This window comes from Heteronotia binoei, chromosome 5 (genome assembly GCF_032191835.1).
Source record: "Heteronotia binoei isolate CCM8104 ecotype False Entrance Well chromosome 5, APGP_CSIRO_Hbin_v1, whole genome shotgun sequence".
Classification (NCBI taxonomy): Eukaryota; Metazoa; Chordata; class Lepidosauria; order Squamata; family Gekkonidae; genus Heteronotia; species Heteronotia binoei.
Genome location: NC_083227.1, coordinates 87,254,600 through 87,273,011, shown reverse-complemented (window position 1 = coordinate 87,273,011; position 18,412 = coordinate 87,254,600). Strand labels below are relative to the sequence as shown.

General features: G+C 40.6%; 1 protein-coding gene across 11 annotated transcripts in view; it reads right to left on the bottom strand.

Annotated features, from left to right (window-relative positions):
- ERC2 (ELKS/RAB6-interacting/CAST family member 2) overlaps positions 1–18,412 on the bottom strand; it is a 1,199,719-nt gene that overhangs the window by 254,200 nt on the left and 927,107 nt on the right. For all 11 annotated transcript variants that reach the window (XM_060239766.1, XM_060239767.1, XM_060239773.1 and 8 more), the window contains one exon: positions 10,114–10,248. In XM_060239766.1, the coding sequence (XP_060095749.1) occupies positions 10,114–10,248 (135 nt within the window). The remainder of the gene's footprint in view (positions 1–10,113; positions 10,249–18,412) is intronic.

The window sequence follows — 18,412 nt, the reverse complement described above, 5'->3', positions numbered from 1 at the left end:
TCCCTCCTCCCTTCCTTCCTTCCCTCCCTCCCTGCTTCCTTCCTCCCTTTCTTCCTTCCTCCCTCCTTCCCTCCCTCCCTCCTGCTTCCCTCCCTCGCTCCTTCCTTCCTTCCTCCTTCCTTCCTTTCTTCCTTCCTCCCTCCTTCCCTCCCTCCCTCCCTCCTTCCCTTCCTTCCCTTCCTTCCCTCCCTCCCTCCTCCCTTCCTTCCCTCCCTCCTTCCTCCCTCCCTTTCTTCCTCCCTCCCTCCTTCCCTCCTTCCTTCCCTCCCTTCCTTCCCCCCCTCCCTCCTTCCTTCCTCCCTTTCTTCCTTCCTCCCTCCCTCCCTCCTTCCCTCCTTCCTTCCTTCCCTCCCTCCCTCCTTCCTTCCTTCTCTCCCTCCCTCCTTCCTTCCTTCCTTCCGTGGCTCTCAAATATCCGATGTTCTTGTCTTGCGGCTCTCAAACATCTGACCTTTATTCTGTGTTGCTCTTTTGTTAAGCAACTCTGGCCACCCCTGGAGTAGACAATACTGACTTTGGTGGACCCAAGCACTGATTCAGTGTAAGGGAGCTTTGTGTTTGTGTCTTCTGGTGCAATTTTGTTCTCAAATCCTGTATTTACTTCATCAGTATATGGGATAAGGCACTTTCTCAACTGTGCTGCATAATGCAGCCTATTTATTTTGTCCTGTTTGTTCTGTTGGCTCTATCTGCGCCACCTTCATCACTTTCGGGGTGTGGATCCGCCAGTGGGGTGGTCTCCCGACTCCCTCCGCCGGCTGTTTCTGATAGCCCTGCGCCCCCTCTTTCATTTGATATGTGTCCCGTGCGGGTGCCACCCTCCCGCCGGGAGATGCCGCAAAATGAGCCCCCTTGAGGCTTATGGCGACAGGGCTCAGGGGAAGCGAGCTAGACTGCTGTTCTTTTGAGGGGTTATAGAGTGTTTCGAGCCCGTCCCTGTGGCATCGGTCCCATCGTTGTGGGACCCAGGGGGCCGGCGCAGCGGCCCGCTGAAGCAGCCTGTCGGTCACTTCCGGGTTCCTGTCCTGCATCTCGACCTGTGTTATTAGTGACAGGCTGCTTCGGCGGGCCGCTGTGCCGGCCCCCTGGATCCCACAACGATGGGACCGATGCCACAGGGAGACCACCCCACTGGGGGATCCACACCCCGAAAGTGATGAAGGTGGCACAGATAGAGCCAACAGAGCAAACAGGACAAAATAAATAGGCTGCATTATGCAGCACAGTCTCACTGGAATCTCACTGGAATCTGACTGGCTTCTCAGCGTGGAACCCGTTCTCTCTAGTGTTCTCACTTTGAAAAAGTAAAAAAAGAGTTTTATTTAACTTTATTTCCCCCTTTCCCTCTCTATAAATAATCTTGGTGTTTCCGGCGGTGATATTTGGGGGATTTTTGGGGATGTCACAGGAAGTGCTGTGAAGTCACTTCCTGTTTCCGGCAGTGGCATTTGGGGGAAATGATGTCACAGGAAGTGATGCCACTTCCTGCTTCCAGCAGGTGGCGCGGGGGGGGGATGACGCCACAGGAAGTTATGTCACTTCCTGCTTCCGGCAGGTGGCGCGGGGGAAATGATGTCACAGGTAGTGATGTCACTTCCTGTTTCTGGCGGTGGCATGACGTCACCAGAAGTGACGTCACTTCCTGTTTCCGGCGGCGCGCGCGCACACAAATTCCTTCCACCCTCAAGGTGTCCCTGGCTGGCCTGCAGATATTATGGCCACCTTAGGGGTATATGCAGGTGAACTTTTTGTGGTACTGCTTTTAATTTATTCGTTTCAGTTTGTAGTTCTTGTATGTTCTTTCATCTACATTTTTGTTGTTCCTTTTACCAAATTAACTGGTTTAATAAGCTGAATTTTTAGAAAATAAATGATTCTTGTTCTTAGTAAAAAGTAATTCTCCATGTCTTTGTTGGGCCAGGCCATTATATTTTATATCATAAAATATAATGCCAGGTAGTGGAGATATAAACCTTGTAAAGGATACAAACAAACACAATTAAAGATATTAATTTTTCACTTAGAAGACAAACATGCTTAAAACTATTGCAATATTTTTTAAAAATTGAAAGGTAGAGGAATAGTGGGATTTGGCAGTACAATTTTTTTAAACAAAACATCAAGAAAAAGCACAACAATCACAGCAGAAACTAAAATTATAAACTAAAAACAGAAGAAGAAGAGGAGGAGGAGATTGGATTTATACCCTGCCCTTCACTACCCAAAGGAGTCTCAGAGTGGCTTACAATCCCCTTTCCCTTCTCTTCCCCACAACAGACACTCTTTGAGGAAGGTGGATCTGAGAGAGCTCTAACAGAAACTGCTCTTAAGAGGAACAGCTCTGCGAGAACTAGGCTTGCCAATCCCCAGGTCCCAGTGGGGGTTCTTCCGCTTTCCCAGGCTCCTTCCCGCCCCCAGTCAGCTGGCCGGTGAGGGGGGAAGCTCCACCTCCAGAGGACCATGTGCCTTTCTACCTCCGGAGGCTTCAGTTTCCAATTGAAAGGCTTCCTCCTGGGATGGTGTGTCTGTGTTACTTTGCAGAAGTTGGCAGCAACTCGTGAGTAAAGAGGCCAATCCCTTGCTTCGGAGTCACCAGAAACGGGGTGGGGGTGGGTGGGTGGGGGAGGGAAACGTCTGCTGAGCACTTCATTATTTCCTATGCGGAGATCGATTCTCATAGGGTATAGTGAGGAATTGATCTGGGGGTTTCGGGGGCTCTGGGGGAGCTGTTTTTTGAGATAGAGGCACCACATTTTCAGTATAGTATCTAGTGCCTCTCCCCAAAGTACCCCCCAAGTTTCAAAACAATTGGACCAGGGGGTCCAATTCTATGAGCCCCAAAAGGAGGTACCCCTATCCTTCATTATTTCCTATGGAAGGAAGATATTTAAAAAGATGTGCTATCCCTTTAAATGTGATGGCCAGAACTCCCTTGGAGTTCAATTATGCTTGTCACACCCTTGTTCCTGGCTCCGCCCCAATGTCTCCTGGCTCCACCCCCAAAGTCTCCTGGCTACACCCCCAAAGTCCCCAGATATTTCTTGAATTGGACTTGGCAACCCTAGCAAGAACTTATGACTGGCTCAGGGTCACATCAGCAGATGCATGTGGAGGAATGGGAAATCAAACCCAGATACAAGTCTGCACTTAACCACTACACCAAACTGGCTCTACTCTGTTAATGCTCTGAGCCTTGGAAAACATGAAATGGCTGGACATTGCAAGCTCCCCACCCTCCTCGGGCCTACTCATACTGGCAATGGCTCTCCAGTGTAATATCCCTCTTTGGCTGTGGGTTTCCAGGTGACAGTACTCACTAAGCACCAGTTCTTAGGTCCATTCAGCAGAGACAAGCTGGCTGAAAGCATCAACTCTTTGTTTGCAAGGAGACTACTCCAGCAAGCTTCAACTGGCCATACAAACGCTGGAAAGTGAAAATACTTTAGCTCCATTCCATTTAAATGCATTGCAGCACAGAGAAAGTTGGAAGGAAAATGTGGAATGGATTTTCCATTAAGGTCTCTGGGCCCAGATAAACCCAGAGTAGTCTATCTCAGCACAGAAACCTTAATGGAAAATCCATTCTGCATTTCCATTGCAGTTTTGCAAGCCCATGGGCCTGATTAAAGCCCTGGGTGGTCCAGTTGCAGCCCATGGCCTGTAAATTTGACACCTGATGTAGATAATCCAATCCTCAAAACACTCTAGTGGATCAAATCTCAATTTGCCTTGTGCCATATTATTACCTAATATAGGGTAATAATATTGTGTAAGGACTGGGATGCAGGCCATTAATTTTCTTTGACATGTTTGCTTACTAATGCTACAATTTAATATGGCAATCAAATAAGTTAAAAACTTCAGATGGAATTTTATATTTCTAACATATTAATAAAGAGCACCAGGCAAGCCTCAACATTATTTTGACTTGATGCTTTTATTTTTGACATATTATGCACTACATGTATAAACTTCTCCATCACACTTACTGAACAATATTAATCATTTTCTGGATTGATTTTTTTTTATTGAAGAGAGACTTCTACACTTTCTTTCCATAAACATATCTGAATAATGGTTTTGTTTTATATATGTATTACAAAACAGTAGATACCACAGATATACAAAGATTAGCAGCAGGCAAATCTGAAATGAGAGTAAAGGACTTTTTAGCAGCAGAAAGCAGCTACTGTGTAAAAACATACAGACAGATAGGTATGTTTTAAAAGTTTGCTTTTACACAGTTGCTCCCATTTCTAAAATGGCATTTTTTTTCTTGTATGTCTCAGCATCTAGGAGGATAATTATCATACTGAATATAAATAATGATGGGTTGAAATGAAATCTTGAATCCCTGTCTTACACTTCCATGTTACTTCTCTATTTAACAGTGCAGTCCTATTTTAATTTACAACAGCAGAATTGATGGCCACAGGATGGAGATGGTACTGGTCACCCTAACAGATGACCTCCAGAGACATCTGGATTGAGGTGGGCCAGTGCTGCTATTGCTCTTAGATCTAACAGGAGCATTTGACATGGTCAATTATGATCTTATAACCCACATAGGAGTTTGGGGGATTACTTTACAATGGGTTTCCTCCATCCTCCACAGTCGGTGACAGAGGGTGGCACTTGGCAAGAGGGTCTCCCCACAATACTCACTAGAATGTGGAGTGCTACAGGGGGTGATCCTCTCACTAATGTTGTTTAACATCTATATGTGATCCCTCACCCAGTTGGTCCGGGAGCTTGGGCTGGGTTGTCATTAATGTGCTGATGACACCTAGCTCTTAGGTGGTTACGGAAGAGTCAGTTGAAGCTAAATCCTATGAAGATGAAGGTTCTGTACCTGAGACTGGAGGGGGGTGTAGTTTCAGGAATCAGGCTCCTTACCCTGGATGGAGCACAAGAAAGTGAGGAGCCTAGGGATGCCTCACTTTCTATGGAAGCCCAGGTCACCACAGCTGCCAGGTCTGCCTTTTATCATCTGCAGCAGATCAGGCAGCTGGTTCTCTATCTCTCCTCCCATGCAACAGTCACTGTCAAGTCTGCTTCAAACCTGGTAAAGTCTGTATTCCATCTTTGGTTCAGGGGGAAGCATTCTGGATAAGAGCCACACTGTATGCCAATGCTGCTAGCTCGAACTCTCCTCTCCCCCCTCCCTTCCTTTGTTATGTAGTTTTGCTTTGAAATGGGAATATGTGAAAGAGATTGTAGTGCCTTCTCAGACTGGGCACCGGGGGAGGTTTCTCGCCCAAGGCCAACAGGCCTGAGAACGAAATTGTAACATCAATGTGTGAATGTGCCCTGCATAGTACCCCCTCCCTAAAGAATTCCTTTGAAGTATACCTTATATGATTATGCTTTGCTGTATGTTCCTTAGTCTTCCAATCTCTCTGAGTAGTCGAGAACAATGATATCTATAAACTAGAAACTTTTATCAAAAAGGTCTCGTTATTGAATCAGCCGACTTGACAGTCACTTCCAGGCTTGACTACTGTAATTCACTTTATGCAGGCTAACCCTTTAGACTGATCTGGAAACTTCAGCTGGTACATAATACGGTGGCACACCTGCTGACTGTGATGCCTGGGCGGGCATGGATCTAGTCGGTGCTCTGCCAATTGCACTAGCTACCAATCGAGTACTGGATCCATTTCAAGGTGCTGGTGATTACCTTTAAAGCCCCATACAGTTGGTAATTCTGTTCCTCTGTGTTACCTCCAAACTCACCCCACCACTAATTTTGTTCAATAAATTCTTAATTGTTTTAGTAGTATCTTTGTTGGAATAAGGCTTTACAGAAAAGAAACCGTGCACATTCTGCTTGTTACCACAGCTATCTTCAAGACAGAGCACATGATGGGGGGCTAGAATAAGCTATCAGGGCTGAATCTTCTCTTCATCTGCTAGAGCACCAGCTAGGGCCAGGGACTTCTGCAATTAATTGTTCTCTTGACTGCCTCCTAATTACAGGTGATGTGAGAATAAAACCATGCTACTGGGCAGCACATGGAAGGGTAAAGTGATGAGAGAGATTACAAAGTCTAGTGAGAAAATAACTAGTAGATAGCTAACGAATACAAGAAAAAAATATAACAACAATCAAGTAAATGAAACATGGATGAGGCAAGGCAGAATAGAATGAAGGGAACTGGTTGAATGAAAAGACATCCTTGATTAATTGAAGCAAGGTTTTGCATTTCTGAACCCTGACATTCACTTAACAGTTAACACATTGTTTCAATGAATGATCAGATCGGCAGCTTATCAAAATTCAAGTCATACAAATGTAACTTAAAGAAGAGCCACAACCCCATAATTGAATGTAATTGCTACATCTGTGTACAATGAAGTGATTCTAAAATACATAGTGGCATAGAATCTCAATTAAAAATGCTTTTATAGCGCAGATAAATGCAGAACTTCTGAATTACACTCCTCTGACTTCTTCGTTCAATGGAAAATTGTGCCTGACAAGACTTGTCACAAAAAGCCTTTTGTATCCCTGAGAGCAAAGACTTAATATCTCAAGTTGAGTTAAGTCAATCTAGCAGTAGTGTGCTCATCTCATGAAATAGTGTTTTTTTTAAAAAAAGTATCATCTTCTTGACTTTTTGTCTGCTGCCTGCAATTGATGCTTTGAGTTGTCAAACATGTAACAACTGGCCCCTGAGACTATGAAAGCTTTTTGCGTGTTGCAAACAATACCATTTTTATATCCTGCTTGCCACATAAGTTATTTAATTTCTCGTAGCAAACATATTTACTTGCTGTGGCCTGAAAAGACGTCAAGCTTTTAAAGTGCATAAGGGTATTTATTTTTTTAAAAAATTCCATCACTGTGCTAATCCTCCTCAGTCAATTTACAGGAAACATGTAAGGTCAAATACCAGGGCTTTTTTCCTGGGGAAACGCGACAGAATGGAGTTCCGGAACCTCTTTGTGGCAACAAAATTTTCAAAAAATGTTTAAAAGTTCATGAGGGACACCTGTACGTTTTTCTCTTGAGAGCTCTGGCACCTCTTTTTCCAGAAAAAAAGCCCTGTCAAATACAATTTGTTGATGCCCAGAACTATACTTATATCCTACATGCATAGATTTAATAGAAGAATGCATACAGATCAGTTGCAAAGATCTACTGTCTGGCAAACTTCTGTTGATAAATATCAGACTGCTATCTTAACAACTTGTTCCTGGGAATAGTAGACCTGCTTAGGATTGCTCCCAAAATGAGCACACATTTAGTCTATCCATAATCTTAAGAGGGTACATGTGTTTCAAAATTATTCTTATGGCAATAATTGCATTAGTGGGCTCCTGAGGGTTTCCCAGTTCTAGCCTGATAAATCTATTTCATTATCTTTCTAAATATACATTTTTCATACAAAAATACCATCCTAAATTCATTGAAGTCAAAGAGCTTAAAAGGGTATGACTATGCTTAGGAATGGCATTAGCTATAGCTTCAAATTGCTAATGAAAGGGAGCAGAAACAAGAAAGAAGAAATTCTGTGTGGGGTGGGAGTAGCAGAAAAGTAGGAATTTTGTAGCACATTCCCAAGCAGAACTACATCCATCTAACTCATCACTGAAGTTAGTGTAGGATGGTACTGTCAATTTTATTTTTGCATTTTGAGTAACTTAATATTTTAAGCCATCAGGATACATATGCATACATACTGGATTTATACTTTCAGTACAAATCAGGATTAATTTATTTCCACCATGAAATGTAATAAATAAATTCTAAATCTCTAATGCCAGGCATTGTAAGCATACAACATTTATCTTTAAAAAATTAAAAATATTTCTTGACCATGAGAAGTTTTTAATGGTTCCCAATAGCATTTTGTGGTTTTACACCACTACTATGAAACTGGGCACCAAAAACACAGATGCAGTATTTTGTGTGTGATACATGTTATAAAAGCAGAAACAAGTGTTTGTATAATAAAACCACAGAGTAATGATACTCAGAGTTTACTCGGTCTGTGACTGGGGAGCCTTATGGCAGTTTATATGTTTTTTTTATTGAATTATTTTATATATACTTTAAGTGCTGTTTTAATGTTTTGATATTTGTTGCCTTGGGGAACCCTACTTGGATGGGAAGGCAGCATAAATAAAATAAAATATGCGGCTTTTTTTACATACTACCTGTGGCTCTTCCTCAATGTAGCACCCTTTCCATATTCCAGAAAGGTGGGCAAGCTTGTACTTGGCAGGCACAAACAGAGCAACTGGGATGTGGATAAGCTACGAGCCTCCTTGAGCTGTGGGGGTTATTCCAATGACAGAAGTAAAGAGCCAGCCGTCCCCTCCTCCCATGTGGTCTCATCCCAGCATTGGGACAATTGTTGGGGGCAGGGGAGCAAGCTGACTTCAGAGAAGAGTAATTAAAACCACCACAGTAGGCATCCAAGAAAAGAGAAAACTAGCCACAGTGAGGTTGTAGTGGTGGTTTTACTGCCTTTTCCACAGCCAGCTAGCCTTCCAGGCACTGTAGCAATCTTACTCTCTCATGTGACCTGCTGAGCCTCATGCTGTGGAAACAGAGGGAATGCAAGAGAAGGAGACCTCCAGATACCCAAGGACTGATTCAATGGTGGTGAGAAGAAACAACCCTACATGAACAGTGATAGTCCATTCATCAAAAAAAAAATATAGTTACATACAACATTAACATACAATCATAATTTTGAATGTATGTGCTTTGTGGGGTCGTGCGCAGGCATACGGTAGTTATGTGGCTCTTTCAATTACTAGTCATTGAGGACGAACTGTGGAGTGACTAACGCTGGATTAATGAAATGACTATAAATTCATGGAATGGGAAATAAGAAAGCACAAAAAGCAAAAGCAGGATTCATATGATAAGATTAGTAAAGCTTGATTTATTGGACAGAAGTCAGCTAGCTAATGGCTCTCCTAAGGACTACTGGCAGTGGCCTCATTTGTCTGTATTTACTTTCTTAATCCAAACTGTTGAGATTATACACACACTTTAAATTAATTCATATTGTTTTATGATTTTATCATGCTTTATTTTTAAAGCTGCCTGCTATCAGATTCTCTGGAGAGGGAGCATATTATTTTCTCTAAATAAATAACAAAAAGGCAAACCACTCCTACTCTTCTGCTCTTTTTCTATCATTGTCACTGTCTGAACATCACTTCTAAAGATCTCTGACCTCATGAGTTGCTACTTTTCAGTTAAAGTAATGACTAGGGAAAGCAAATATGTAATTTCTTAAGCCATCTCAAAACATGCTGTTTTACAGGAGCTAAACTATGAAAGAAAAACTACCTTTATAATTTAGATATGCCAGATGGCCACTCCAGGTAATTTGAAATTTCAGATAACTATTTTATTTACATGTCTTCTCCAGTACTCCCTACATATCTCAGATGAATTCAATTCTCACTTAACAATCTATATGCAGTGCCCCTTAATTAATGCCTTGAAACCTACTACTTATCTCCTCCATTTCCCTTTATGTATCTGAATCCTAAATTAACCACCACTACATCATTCACAGTCTATCATTTGCTTCATCTAACCATGCCCACAGATTTCAAGTCCCATCCTCCATCCCCCAAAGAAAGTGATAACTCAGCTTGTGGTTTTCTTAACAAAGTCTGGGTTTTTCTTTCAGAACTTTTGGCTCCAAAGAGTTTTCTCTTATTCTGATGATGATATCTTATATCAATGTTATGTTAATACTGATGCAGATTCAGGCTACCTATATTCTTACAGTAAGAGTGAGTTAATAAAAAACAAATATAATAAATTATACTTGAACCAAAACCCCTAAAGTCCATTTTAAAAAGCAAATCGTCAGCAATATTATTTTAAATAGCTGAATTTGAAATCTTCAGAAATGCTATGAAAGAAAACCATATGAACAGGAATAAAAAGCCAAATGGAAAGAGGAAGAAAATCATTTAGATTTTCTGAATGATGGAAATTAATTAAAAAAACCCTATTTGTTTCAGTTCAAGGAACATAAACACATAGCTTTTATTCTTCTTATGAACATTTTTTTTTCTTGAAAATGAGCCAGGTTGAAAGGAAGTGTGAAGGTAAGGAAAGGACACATAACTGACCTGTTCTGGAGAGGGTCTGTGATTGGTGTGCTGTGTCCTCCCAGGAGATCTGTGGTGGTGGTGATGGTGATGGTGGTGGTAGTGGTGATGATCATCATCATAGTTGTCTGCCATCAGTTTCATTCTATTCTGTGTCTTTTGGGATAAAAGCAAAGACAACAGCTCTAAATGCTAGAATGTATTTCAAATAGAATAGCATTCATTTTGGTAGCTCAGTCTGCATCATGACCCCAACAACATTTTCCCCTGAATATCTTGCACGAACTTCTGACCCTATAGACTTTTATATCTTGTGCTGCACCAGTCAAACACTGCGGCTCCTCTTTTAGCTAACTTTTTGAGCCTGCAGAAACAGCAGATCTGCTGTGAGGCCTGTCAGGCCACAGTATATCTCTCGTGCATTGTGTTTGATTTGCAAGTCTGCTTTACCATAGGAGGAGGAACTATTTTGTGTGCATGTGTGTATATTCAAATTGTAACTACAATTGATGAACATTTCTTCATTAACATTTAGGGATGCCACTGGGACGGCTCATGCTGATTTTCCCTGGTCCTCACCACCAATCAAATTCGTTGTAGGGGTAACATGGAGGCTGTGGGCTATGCCATGCAGGGCTACCCAAGATGGAGAAGGAAATGGCAAACCACTCCAGTATCCTTGCCAAGAAAACCCCATGGACAGTAAGAAAAGGCTAAAAGATATGGCACTGGAAGATGAGCCCCTCAGGTCAGAAGATGCCCAATATGCTACTGGGGAAGAGTGGAGGGCAAGTACAAGTAACCACAGAAAGAGTGAAGTGGCTGGGCCAAAGCCGAAAGGACACTCAGCTGTGGGCAAGTACATGTAAACACAGAAAGAGTGAAGCGGAAGGGCCAAAGCTGAAAGGACACTCAGCTGTGGATGTGTCTGATGGTAAAAGAACAGTCAGATGCTGCAAAGAACAATACTGCATTGGAACATGGAATGTAAGATCTATGAATCAAGGTAAGCTGGATGTAGTCAAACAAGAGATGGCAAGACTGAACATCGATATCTTGGGAATCAGTGAACTAAAATGGATGGGAATGGATGAATTTAACTCAGAGGATCACTACATCTATTATTGTGGGCAAGAGTCCCGTAGAAGAAATGGTGAGGCCTTTATAGTTAACAAGACAGTGAGGAAAGCAGTAATGGGATACAATCTTAAAAATGACAGAATGATCTTGGTCTGTATCCAAAGCAACCCATTCAATATCACAGTAATCCAAGACTATGCCCCAACCACTGATGTAGAAGAGGCTGATGTGGACCAGTTCTATGAAGATCTACAACACCTTCTAGAATTAACACCAAAAAAAGATGTCCTCCTCATCATAGGGGACTGGAATGCCAAAGAAGGAAGTCAAAAGGTAACCGGAACAACTGACACGTTTGGCCTTGGAGAACAAAATGAAGCCGGGCAAAGGCTAATAGAGTTCTGTCAGGAGAACAAGCTGGTCATAGTGAACACCCTCTTCCAACAACCTAAAAGATGACTCTACACATGTACATCACCTGATGGGCAACACAGAAATCATATTGATTATATATTCTGCAGTCAAAGATGAAAAAGCTCCTTACAGTCAGCAAAAACAAGACCTGGAGCTGACTGTGGCTCAGATCATGAGTTACTCATTGCAAAATTCAGGTTTAAACTGAAGAAAACTGGGGAAGCCATTAGGCCATTCAGGTTTGACCTTGATCACATCCCTTATGAATATACAGTGGAGGTGAAGAATAGGTTTAAGAAACTTGAGTTGATAGACAGAATGCCTGAAGAACTATGGACGGAGGTTCGTGACATTGTACAGAAGGCAGCAATCAGCACCATCCCAAAGAAAAAGAAATGCAAGAAAGCAGAGTGGGTGTCTGATGAGGCTTTACAAATAGCTGAGGAAAAAAGGAAAGTGAAAGGCAAAGGTGAAAAGGAAAAATTCACCCAAATGAATGCAGACTTCCAGAGAACAGCAAGGAGAGATAAGGAGGTCTTCCTGAAGGAGCAGTGCAAAGCAATACAGGAAAATAATAGAATAGGAAGGACAAGAGATCTCTTCAAGAAAATAGGAGAAATCAAGGGAACGTTTCGTGCAAAGATGGCCATGATAAAGGATAAAAATGGTAGAGACCTAACAGAAGCAGAAGAGATCAGGAAGAGGTGGCAAGAATACACAGAAGAATTATACAAGAAGAATCTCAATGTCCTGGACAACCATGACACTGAAATCACTGACCTTGACCCAGGCATCCTGGAGTGTGAAGTCAAATGGGCCTTAGAAAGCATTGCTAACAACAAAGCAAGTGGAGATGATGGTATCTCAGTTGAGCTATTTAAAGTCCTAAAAGATGATGCTGTTAAAGTGATGCACACAGTATGTCAACAAATTTGGAAAACGCAACAATGGCCACAGGACTGCAAAAGATCAGTTTATATTTCAATCACAATGCCAAAGAATGTTCAAACTATCACACCATTGCACTTATTTCACATGCCAGCAGGATCATGTTAAAGATCCTACGAGCTAGGCTTCAGCAGTATGTAGATCGGGAACTACCAGAAGTTCAAGCTGGGTTTTGGAGATGCAGAGGAACTAGAGATCAAATTGCCAACATTCGCTGGATTATGGAGAAAGCACGGGAGTATCAGAAAAATGTCTGTTTCTGTTTCATTGACTATGCTAAGGCCTTTGATTGTGTGGATCACAACAAACTGTGGCAAGTTCTTAAAGAGATGGGAGTACCAGACCACCTCACATGTCTCCTGAGAAACCTGTCGAGAAGCAACTGTCAGAATGGGATATGGAACAACTGATTGGTTTAGAATAGGAAAAGGAGTTCGACAAGGATGTATATTGTCACCCTGCTTATTTAATTTATATGCAGAGTACATCATGCGGAATGCTGGCCTGGATGAAGCAGAAGCCGGAATTAAGATTGCTGGGAAAAATATCAACAACCTCAGATATGCACTCTAATGGCAGAAAGTGAGGAGGACCTAAATAACCTCTTGTTGAGGGTGAAAGAAGAGAGCAGAAAAGTAGGCTTGAAACTAAACATCAAAAAAACTAAGATCATGGCATCTGGCCCCATCACACCTTGGCAAATAGAAGGGGAAGACATGGAAGTATTGTTAGACTTCATTTTTCTGGGATCCAAGATCACTGCAGATGGTGACTGTAGCCATGAAATTAAACGATGTTTTTTCCTTGGGAGGACAGCTATGGCGAACCTGGGTAGTATGAAAAAAGTAGAGACATCACCCTGCCAACAAAAGTCCGTATAGTCAAAACAATGGAATTCCCAGTAGTAATGCATAGCTGTGTAAGTTGGACCATAAGGAAGGCTGAGCACAGAAGAATAGATGCTTTTGAGATGTGGTGATGAAGAAGAATCTTGAAAGTTCCTTGGACTGCAAGAAGATCAAATCAGTCAGTCCTAAGGGAAATCAACCCAGACTGTTCCCTGGAAGGTCAGATGTTGAAGCTGAAATACTTTGGCCACCAAATGAGAAGGGAGCACTCCCTGGAGAAGATCCTGATGCTAGGAAAGACAGAAGGCAAAAGAAGAAGGGGACGGCAAAAGATGAGATGGCTGGACAGCGTTACTGATATAACAAACATGAATTTGAGCAGACTTCAGAGGATGGTGGAAGACAGGAGGGCCTGGCATGACTTTGTCCATGGGGTTGCAAAGAGTCGGACTCGACTGTGCGGTTGAACAACGAAAACATGGAGGAGAAAATTCTGCCACGTAATGCCACTATGTCATTTCTGGTTAAAAAACCAGCCATCATTTCACCATGTAGCTGTGATGCTCTAGGAATCTCCTAGATCTCTATGGTCAAACCATACTGATCAGCAGGAGTTTCAGAGCATCAGTTCCAGAGCAGCAATGCAACATGGATAACATCACTTCCACTTTTCAGCCAGAAATGGTTTTGTGGTGACACCATTTATGGAAATCCTATTTATATTTTATCAGATTCATTAAGCCATATCACATTCCGTATTAATATTCTTACAGTCCTTTCCTCAGGACTAAGCTTTAAAAATATTATAAGTGGTGCAACAGTGCAAAAAACATATTTACATTTTGGGAGTATTTCAAGCCAAGTTTCAATGTACTTTGGGGTAGTAAACTGTCACAAAGCAATTCATATTTCTGCTGACAAAAGTGAGTATTTCACAATATTTCAAATGCTTCAGAGTCTGGACATACATTTTTACATGAGGAAGATGTCAGCCCCCTTCCATTTTCCACCTTGCACGTGTTTTGTTTCTTTATAACAGTACTATTTTTACTTCACATTAAAAACAACAAAAGATGTATTTTGAACCCAAGATATTTGGCAACCAGCATAAGCTGTCATAAAGCAAGGGGAGAAATCTATCATCATTAATCACTAACACTGTTATTATTTTAAACCAAGAACATATCTTTGTGGTAAGGTATGTTCTCTAAGGAAAGTCTATTGTTTGTGCCAGCTTGCTGACATCTATTGCACTTGAACATTTCCAAGGATCAGTTTTCAATTACAAAAACTCATGTAGCATGAGTTTTACCTCAACACATCTTTTTTACCTCAAATACATTTCATTGACTGGTATATTAAAAAAGCACTCAAATAGCAGAAACAATATATGTTTATTGTTGTGTTGCTGTTTTATGTCCCAGGTGCTTGTTTGTTTACAGAAATAAAACTGCAAAGTGGAAGTGCTTTGGGGACTAATGTGCCAGTGACAAAGTCCTATAATGAAAAGTTTGTGAATTCCACTCCAGAAACTGCAACTGGATATCTTCTGATTTTCTCTAGATTATTAACAAATCATTTTTTTTTGGGGGGGGGAATGTGTGTAATACAGGTACAGTCTGTTCTATTTGTACCTGCAGTTGACATTATTCTTTTGGCCATATAATAAAAAAACATTGCATCTTTTGTACTGCATAATTCAAATGTCATCTGAACAACAGTGGACATCTTTGAGTCATCTCAATCTATGAAATATGTAATATATGGCAAAGAAATATTGCATCCAAACATAATTTCATGTGGCATGGTATGCTTTATTGTCTAGCGATGAGTACAGAATCATTCCTATGGATCATAAGCCTAAATTTCTGGGAAATGTCTAAAGTCACAATTGGAGAGCATAGGTTGAAAAGGAAAATATTCAAGAAATCATTTTATCAGGATAAGGATATGGAAATTACTTGCAAGAGCAATCCCATGCTGAAAAACATAATGTGTGAATTGACCCTAGGAATGAGGCTAATGCAACATTCTTCTTGAAGGCCAAAAATGTTATCTAAAGGGTAATGTGGGTTTACTTTTCACTGAATGACTGAAGTCATAATTTAATATGAATTGGCGGCTGGCATCCTAATTTGGACCGGCTTGCAGAATAAAGAAAGCTTGTTACTGACCTGCAGTTGAATGTTCTTTATTGAGTCTTAAACATAGTAACACAAATCACATGGTGAAAACACCTTTCCCATCTACACAGTGCCAAGTATTCTACTGTATTTCAAGGACTACCTCCATCCAAATATATATATGTACCCAACATGAAAAATTTTCTCCAACCAAAGATGGAGAAGATGGTCTTAGCAAATAGCAGCTCAGTTACTGCAAGCCTTATAACATCTTACTCCTTTTTTGTTGTTTATTTTCTTATCAAGGAATGGCTTTAAATTTCCTACCTTTCAACTGTACTCTATAAAAATGCACAAGTTAAACAAGATGATATATGCAATCCTGAAAATGTTTCCTGTAATGAGGTGTTGGGGATTAGGCTTGTCATGGAATAAGAACTGTGAATGAATGATGCCATCTTCTTAATTTGGTGCTGAAATATAAATAAACCACATTTAATGTTTCTTCCCTATGAATCCAAAACACAAGTAAAGCATCCACAGAGCCACTGCTAATGGTGTAGGGGGCTTCACAGTTTTACAAGGCATTCTAAGCTTTTTATTTCTCTTTAGTGTACTCAAGCCTTTAAAAAGACTACCCGGATACTAAAAAGACACCAGAATGAGCTGTCATAATAATAATAATAATAATAATAATAATAATAATAATAATAATAATAATAGACAACTACTCCTTCAATAGGATGTTTCTACTGATTTAAAATATGGACTTCAGCAGTCTTTAATTATGCCACTACCAGATACTTTGTTTTAAGGGGAGTAAAAAGAAACTTGAAAATATGTGATGATTGTAATTATCTCTATCAAGCTGTTAAATTAAATGCTGTGAATTACTGCTGCCTGTTTTACTTACTAATTCTTTTAAGGTTCAGTAGGCTTTGAAATGCCAGGTACAGTTTTATTCCAGGAAGAAATTAATTAACTAGATTGGAATTTGTCCAGCACCCCAAGGGCTTTATACCTCTACACTTGCGCGCGCACACGCACACACAAAAGTGATGGGATTTTTATTGACCACATGTGCTTAAAAGCTTAGTTGATCTGAAAAAAGGCACTTCCAAAAGCACAGAGTCACATGAAAATATGCTGAACAATCTTGATCTGGAGGGAAGAGTGCCACCTACTGACTTCATAGTGCTACTACTTCCTGCAAGCTCTTTAAATTATTTCAAGCCCATTACTGAACAAACTTCTCAGCATGGAACAGCAAAGCAAAATAAAATCCTATATTCTATTTCAATTCTATGTGCATGCATGTGTGTAGAAGATACTAGATTCTGTAAATCTTAGACTATATTTCAAAGAATACAGAAACAGTATAGTAAGGGCTTAGCTTGCTAAATGTAACTATTTTTGAACAGTCTAAACAGTATAGCTCACAACTTTGGGAAGCTAAGACTTCCTCTACAAAACATTTCACTTCAATCAATTCTTCGAACTTCAACTACTTCCAAAGGGAATGTCACTAGAACTACTGTCCTGGCAACAGCATGATTGCAACACATCCTGATTCCTTCTTGAGTTCTGTGCCTGGCCACACTCTCATAAGGACTTATGGTAGGAGTTGTATGTGTGTAGGAATCTGAAATGTGGATTTAGTCAGATGTTGCCCATGAGTTCTGGAAAAATTCTGTAAAGAATTCTAACTGCATTTCTACGGCATAACCCCACCTGGGATTATTCATTTTAGGTAACCCAAATATGTCATGCAAACCGGCCCAGAGACATTATCATTCCCATAGACAGACAGAAGTGGCTTTTCCTGCAACAGACGAATCACTAAAGTTTGAAGAAGGTTTCTTAGAGTAAAGGAAGTTCCTCCAGGCGATGCATACCAGTACTGAAAAACACTTACTAAAAATCTTGGTGAGTCTGCAAAAAAATAAGCTGTGATCAGGGATCCAGTTAACAATGAAATACTTCTGTATCATTTAACTGCGAAAAAATGATTATGATATTGCTAAGAAACAGAGAGAACAGAACGTCAGTTATGGCTTTCTTAAAGATCATCTCCACCCCATAAACAGAATTTTGAATTTTTGTCTAAAGTTTGGTTTATGTGATTTGCTTATCTGAGGTCTGATACTATAATAAAAACACCTCAATAATTAGAACTGTGTTTAGATATCTTCAAGGCTCCACCTCTCTTTGATTTCATAAGGTATACATTGAAACCACCCATACATACATAGTGTAAGCAGTTAAACAAAAATTAAATAACATTGGTGCAAGCAAACACTTATTTAAAATTATTTCAAAGTATATACACAATGTTCTGAGGGTGAGCATGACATTGATTTGTGCAGCACAGAACATGTGTGTTGTACAACTGCTGCATTAAGGAAGTAAATTTATATCATTTCTTTACTCTGAACCACACATCCAGTCTATCACATTATTCTACTGATCCTCCAAGCAGTTTAGGTTTCCATGCATGGTTCTCATCTCCATTTTACCCTTAGGACAAGCCTGTTTAGTCAGATAGACAGAATGACTGGTTCAAGGTACGTTTCATATATCAGTGGGGATTTGAACCCAGGTCTACCTATTCCTAGTTTAAAGCTCTAACAATTTCATCACACTCTAGCATTAAATGTTCAAAGACCTTCACATACATTACTGGTAATCTTTCTGCTTTTATTATCAATGTGGGTGTGGATTTCCTTCCGAGTTCATTGAAACTGTACCCATGATAGCTGTAAGATACAATAAATGATGTATTTGCATTAATATAAGATATGGCAGGAACTATGTTTGGACAAAACAGCTGTCACTTACCCAGTAAGTTGGGTAGAGGTTAAATAGCCCTGTTGAACTGACTTTCCTTATGGCCAGTTTATTCAGGCC